Here is a 6,766-nt window from a genome sequence, read left to right as displayed (position 1 = left end):
TATATATATATATATATATATATATATATATATATATATATATTAATGTACATAATTATTTATATGTGTACGATCCCTTGTGCTACCATCGTATGCGAAATGATGATATATATACAGCACAGTTATATGAAACGATATATATTTAAATGATAGATCAAAATCCAAATAATATCCGTGTAGCAATTTACAAAAACGCTTACATGCTTCACCTATTAATTTCAAGCGTATCTTCCTGAAAAAGAGACAAGTAGTATTACCTGTTCGCCGGAAAGCACATGACTCGTGGTTCGAACTTCTTGCGTTACTACACGTTGTTCCTGTCTCGTCGCACTAGTCGCAGTTGTATGCGCTACAGTTTTTTCCTCTACCTAATGTAAAAAATAAATTGCAGCAAATAATAATTAGGCAAAATTAAAGTAATATGGAACATATGAATATAAGTTTATCAAACTTCAAATATTTATCAATACTACTTTTATCATATACAGAACAGGCTTCGAATAATTTTTAACTCTACAAAAGAAACTTAATAAAACTCATTACAAACCTGACTTGTCTTCTGATTCTTTTCAAGATCTTCATGCATTGTGGCGGTTCGTGTAGTAACAGCTGTCGCTGTCATGTATGGAGTTCTACCATCATCTGGTGCCTCTGCCTAAATACAACTACTATGTGACTAAGATCTCAATACTTATATAACTAATGTAAATAATTGGAAAATGTAATAAGTATAAATTAATGAATAAGAAAATGATTTCTACGCATTGTATCACATTTTATGACACATGAAATATCAACTGATAAACAAGAAAGAAAAAGTTCATCATTTATATAAAATTATGTAAAAATGACAAGACAACTGCGAGATTTTAATTTCTTTGCTAAACATTCATTCATAAAATTTTAAAGATTTGAGTTGTGCATCCTAAACAGATCTATCATTCAATTTCATGCAATATATTAAAATAAATAAAAAAAATATTTTATATTGGATAATAATTTAAAAAATTATAATTTTTATATGTAATTTATATACATGCAGGGTGTTATGTTTGTTCAATATGATGTGTTCAATTTTCAACGTATTAAGAATGAATCGTTATGTATCTAAAGTTAATCTTTTATTCTTTCCAAGTGTATCACCTTATTGACATGAGTAGAGACCGTAACTTGGCCTGTACCACCGGGTGTAAGATCCTCAATCTTTTCTTGAATATTTTGTGTCACACCTTCCTGATCCTTGATTACCGATTGCTTCGTTGTTGTTTTCACGATTGTCGGTATCACAGCTGGAATCGCGAGTTTCTTTAATTTTGTGGGAATAAATTTTGGTAGCTCTTGTAAGTCCTTTAGAATAGTCGTGCTGTCTATCGGTTGATCATTGTTTCCATATATTACACCATCTTTCACATACGATTCATCTTCGCCGAAAAGTTCTTGATTGTACAGTTTTCCGAATTTGTCGTATATCTTGCCGTCTTTAATGAATAAACCATCATCTGTTCCGAACGGTGCTTGTGCGATTGGTTTTCCATCCTTGTCACATACCAGTCCTTTACGTACCATTGTGATCGTGATAGTCGTAAAATGTTTATCAAGCGGTTTTCCAGTAGGCGCACAAATTATTCCATTCTTGACAACATTTCCCTCAGCATCAAAGTTCGCCTGTTTCACCGGTTTTCCAGTTTTATCTACTACAACACCCTGTATAACTTTCAAACCTTCCGGTCCAAATGCTTCCTGCGTTAGGGGCTGACCATTCGCGTCGTAAACCTTGCCATTTTTTATGAAACTGCTTTCCGGTGGTAAGGTGGTTTCGTAAGAGAGAGGCTTTCCATTGCATCCATAAATCAAACCATCTTTAATAAAGTTACCATTCTGTCCATAAATATTTTGATTGAGATACCTTCCTGCATCGTCATAAATCCTGCCATTTTTAACCACGCTGCCTTCATTGTCAAAATTGCCATACCTTAAAGGTTTTCCATCATCATCGTAAACTAAACCGTAGCGAACGGAGGTAACAGTGATTATGGTCTGTCTTTTATTCAATGGTTTTCCGTTTGGTCCATACAATAAACCATTTTGTATATAACTGCCATCATTACTGAACGTGCCATGATTGAGCAGTTTTCTATCCTTTCCATAAATGATCCCGTTTTCGATGAAGTTACCTTCGATACCGAATGCAGCATGATTTAAGGGTTTTCCATCCTTTCCATATAACTTACCCTCTTCGATATAGCTACCACCAGGTAATTCAGATCCCGCATTCAGTAATTGGCCTCCCCAGCCATATATAAGACCATCTCGAATGTAACATCCATCTGGCTTAAAAGCACCTAGTTTCAATAACTGTCCATTCTTGTCATAAACTACTCCATCTTGTATGTAACATCCATCGGGTACTAATGAGGATAAATTTTTCGGATTTCCATGATTATCCACGATTTTCCCGTTATCAACCGCCATATTATCTGGACCTTTATCGTCTTGAGTCAATGGCTTGCCATCTCTTCCTATGATAATGCCATTCCGAATCGTATTACCGTCAGGACCAAATACACCTTGCAACACGATTCTGCCGTCTTTATCGTAGATCAATCCACCTGCGACGTACGAACCATCGGATCCAAATGAATCTCTACTCAAGGGTTTTCCCGAATGGTCGAATATTATACCATTGACGATAAAGCTATCCTCCGGTAAACTTGCATTCAAATTCAACAGTTTACTGTCACTACCGTAAATAAGACCATCTTTGATATAACTACCGTCCGGTTTAAAAAATGAGAATTTTAATAATTTACCCTCTTTGTTATATATTTTGCCGTCTTTAATAGCTGCACCTTCAGGAACCAAAGAATCTTGATTAAGGGGTTTTCCATTTTTCGCATGAATGATACCTTTCTTTATGTAGCTTCCATTCGAACCGAATGATTCATGCTTTACCGGTTTACCATCTTTTGCTAGAATCGTGCCATCTTTTACTACAAATCCATCAGGACCAAGAGTAACATTTGACAATATTGTACCGTCCGCATTGCGTAATGTACCTTCTTTGATTACAAGATCGTCGGGCTTAAAGAGACCTTGAAACAATGGCTTATTGATTCTGTTGTACACTAAACCATCTTTGATGAAATGACCGTTGGCTATTAATGGAATTTGACTCATGAGTCTGCCATCGTTTCCATGTATCACACCGTCTTTCACAAAACTACCGTTAGATTTGTAAAATGCATGTTTAATGGGTTTGCCATCCTTACTAACAACTTTCCCATCCTTTAAGTGAGCACCGATCGGTAGCAAGGATCCTTGGGTTAAAAATTTTCCATCTTTCGAATAAATTATACCATCTTTCACGACAGAGCCATCGGAACTGAAAGAGTCGTGTTTGATCAGTTTACCGTCTTTCGTGTGAATTTTACCTTCTGCGATGTAATGGTCTTCGGGACCTAATTTGCCCGTATTAAGCAATTTTCCATCTCGTCCATGTATTAAGCCATCATAAACGAATGTATCATCAGGTATAACCGCAATCTGATTCAAAGGCTTCCCTTCTTCGTTGCATACTATACCGGCAACTATATATTTTCCATCTGTGTTATACGTTCCCTGAGTCATAGGTTTAGATTCCGAGGTAAATATAAGACCCTCTTTCACGTATGTTCCATCTACACCTAATTGACAATGTTGAATCGGTTTGCCGTTCTTTAGTAATACTTTGCCCTCTTTAACCACCGCATGATCCGGCCCGAGGAAAGATTGTTTCACCACTTCACCGTTTGGAGAGTAAATAATTCCATTCTTTATCGAATTTCTATCTGGACTTAATATTTCTTGATGGAAAGGTTTGTTATCTTTCCCGGTAATTACACCATTACTGATATGAATTCCGTGCGGTCCGAAATCTGCCTTCTTCAGCGGTTTATCGTCTTTTCCGCAAACTTTGCCATCTATTATTTTGCTACCATCTGGTCCGAGATGACTTTGATCTAGTGGTTTACCTTCTTTGGTATAAATAATACCTCCAATGATTCTCGAGCCATCGGGAAGAGGCAGAATATGATAGTCTGGTTTGGATTCCACTGGTGGGATTATTACAGGCTGACCAATAGTATCTTCATGTTGACGTTCACTAGTGATGAAAGCCGTTGTTAAGTCCTCAATATCTTCTTTCACAGCATTCTTTTGCTGCTCTTTAAGACCAGCAGATTCCACATAATTGAGCCCTGGTGTCTTTAAACCTGTTGCTTGTTTGTCCGCTTCTTTCGTTTTTCTTTTCTCCACAGATTCTGCTACTTTCTTTTCTTCTCCTGGCGCATAGTTAAATGCTAATCCTGTAGCTTTCCGACTAGCTGAAGTAGGCGATGGTTGGTCCTGTATACCTGGCGAGGCGGGTCGATCTTCGTACGTAAAACCAAGTGGAGTAAATGGCTTTTTTGTAGGTGAAACTTCTGTTTCTTCGTAATCATAAGATTTCGTATAACCAGGAAGTTGAGAAGTTTTTATAGGCTCTTGGATTTTATCTACTCTCTTATCAACTTCCTTTCCTTGTTTTTCTAATGTAGAAAGATTTGATTCGGCATCACTTTTGTCCATGGATTCATCAAGTTCTTTGTTCTTTTTCTGTTTTTTATCCTTGTCCTTCTTGATAAACAGGAAACCGCCAACAGGACTCTTGGATAATACACAAAATACATGCAATACAAAATAACATGCTATACATAATATAAGTTGTGTGTGTGTGTGTGTGTGTGTGCGCGCGCGCGCGCGTGTGTGTGTGCGTATCTCTAATAAACTTTTGTCACATTTAAATAAAACTAATAATATCTACATATTAATACAACTCTATTATTTCTGTGAAAATACAAACTAATGTTCGTGCATATTTGAACTATGCGAATGTATGTTCAATTAAAAAATAATTACACATTTAGTAGAACATTCTTTCACATAATTATTGAAATCTGATGGAATACTTACTGAATTACAATATTTGAATTAAAAATAATAGTAATATATAGAAAGATATATGTATATATAAATTCTAACCGTAAAAATCACTTGTAAAAAAATACTTAAAAATTATCTTTTCTAAACTATACACATCTATTTTTCATAAAAAGCAACAACGCGCGCACATACGACACAATATGAAGCTTACCTTAATTTTTTCCTTCTTTTCTTTATCCATTTTTTCAGGGGTTTCTTTGTCCTTCTTTTTTGACTCTTTTTTAGATGATGATTTATCAATATTGTCAAGATGAGCATTGTCATTAATCAGATCAGTATTATTCAGATCATTGTGATTTTCCTTTTCGTTTTCATTCTGTTTATCCTTCTTCTTCTTTGATAGACCACCGGGCGGTAGGACAGCGATTCCTCCGACCGGTTTCTACAAGTAAATTTACCCAATCACACGTCGCTTCATGCAACAAGCATAAAGCTGCTACATTGCTAAAATAATACTAAAAAATAATACTAAAAAATAATACTAAAAACTACAGTTTCAGAATAACGATACAATGCATGCTTTATGGATTACGGTCTGCGCTCTCAAAATATGCATGTTATATATAGTTATCTTAATATGTAGTAAAAATTTATTATTACATTACACTAAATGTTTTCTAATCTAATAATTTTTAATGCTATATTCAAATAGTATATTCTTATTAAATAACAGTCAGTTGCTGAATTAAACTAATTTTACGTTTATTCCTAAGTTTATATCTAAAGTTTATTGAAATTCTCGACTTAGAATAATCAACAGCAAAATGATCCTCTAAGGATCTTATCTACATGCTTATATTGCTAATATTGCTAAATGCTTAAATGAATAACTAACATCCCACATTGAGGCGATGACCGTATACATATACATATAGATAAATTTTGCAAGAAATATAATATAAATAAAAAAAAACATAGCAACATGCATTGGAAGAAACAAAACACCAAATGGTCACATACAAAATACAACATTGATAAATATATAGAATTAATTAATATAAAACAATAATGTTCCAGGTAAAATTCTATACCTTTCTCTCACGATCTGCATCATATTCTCCTTCCAGGCTACTGGTACTGCTAGCTGATGTTGTTCCGGCACTTGTTTTTCGTGTGAGCTATCGGTGTTAGTTATGTGTCAATTAATAATAGCGATATTGATGCTCCAAAGGAAAACAAATTTTAACTTATGGACTTCCTGGCACATCTTTATGTTTAATTTTACTAACGTATCAAGTCTAATTTTATTCTTTTATGTCAAAGAATATGTGATTTACAACTCTATAATATGTGTTATATAATTATTATAAATTACCATGCTTTTATTGCAATATTATATATTGGATCCGAATCAGTGTATAGTGTGCGTTAAAATTTATTGCAATATGCGTAGATGAATCAATAAATATAAATATATATATATATATATACAAAACATTACAAATATATCAATACAAAATTTATATATGTAATGTGTAAAAATTTATATATGTATAAACATGTGAAAAAAATATATTTAATCTACTGATTCACCCACGCATTGATGGAGAACGTGAGCCAATTGGTGTTCCGCGACTTCTCTGTAAAAATGTTTGCAATTTTTGCAAGAATATTATATGCATATATATATATATATATATATATATATATATACACATATATATATATNTATTATTTTATTATATACTATAGTAAGTAGTTAGTTTAGTTACTTACGTACGTAACGTAATACTTAATAAATTTAATT

The 6,766-nt window shown here is 33.7% G+C and overlaps 1 protein-coding gene across 1 annotated transcript in view; it reads right to left on the bottom strand.

Moving 5' to 3' along the window:
* Positions 1-218: 218 nt before the first annotated feature.
* The window catches only part of LOC105626102, a 9,024-nt gene continuing 2,476 nt past the window's right edge, over positions 219-6,766 (bottom strand). The window contains exons 7-11 of the mRNA XM_012207414.1: positions 6,051-6,137; positions 5,171-5,401; positions 1,144-4,683; positions 548-655; positions 219-368 (exon numbers count right to left, since the gene is read on the bottom strand). Coding sequence (XP_012062804.1) covers positions 219-368; positions 548-655; positions 1,144-4,683; positions 5,171-5,401; positions 6,051-6,137 — 4,116 coding nt within the window. The remainder of the gene's footprint in view (positions 369-547; positions 656-1,143; positions 4,684-5,170; positions 5,402-6,050; positions 6,138-6,766) is intronic.

This window comes from Atta cephalotes (genome assembly GCF_000143395.1).
Source record: "Atta cephalotes unplaced genomic scaffold scaffold00004, whole genome shotgun sequence".
In the NCBI taxonomy this organism is placed as follows: Eukaryota; Metazoa; Arthropoda; class Insecta; order Hymenoptera; family Formicidae; genus Atta; species Atta cephalotes.
Note: the sequence above shows the minus strand (reverse complement) of the source record. Positions and strands in the feature narration are given on the sequence as shown.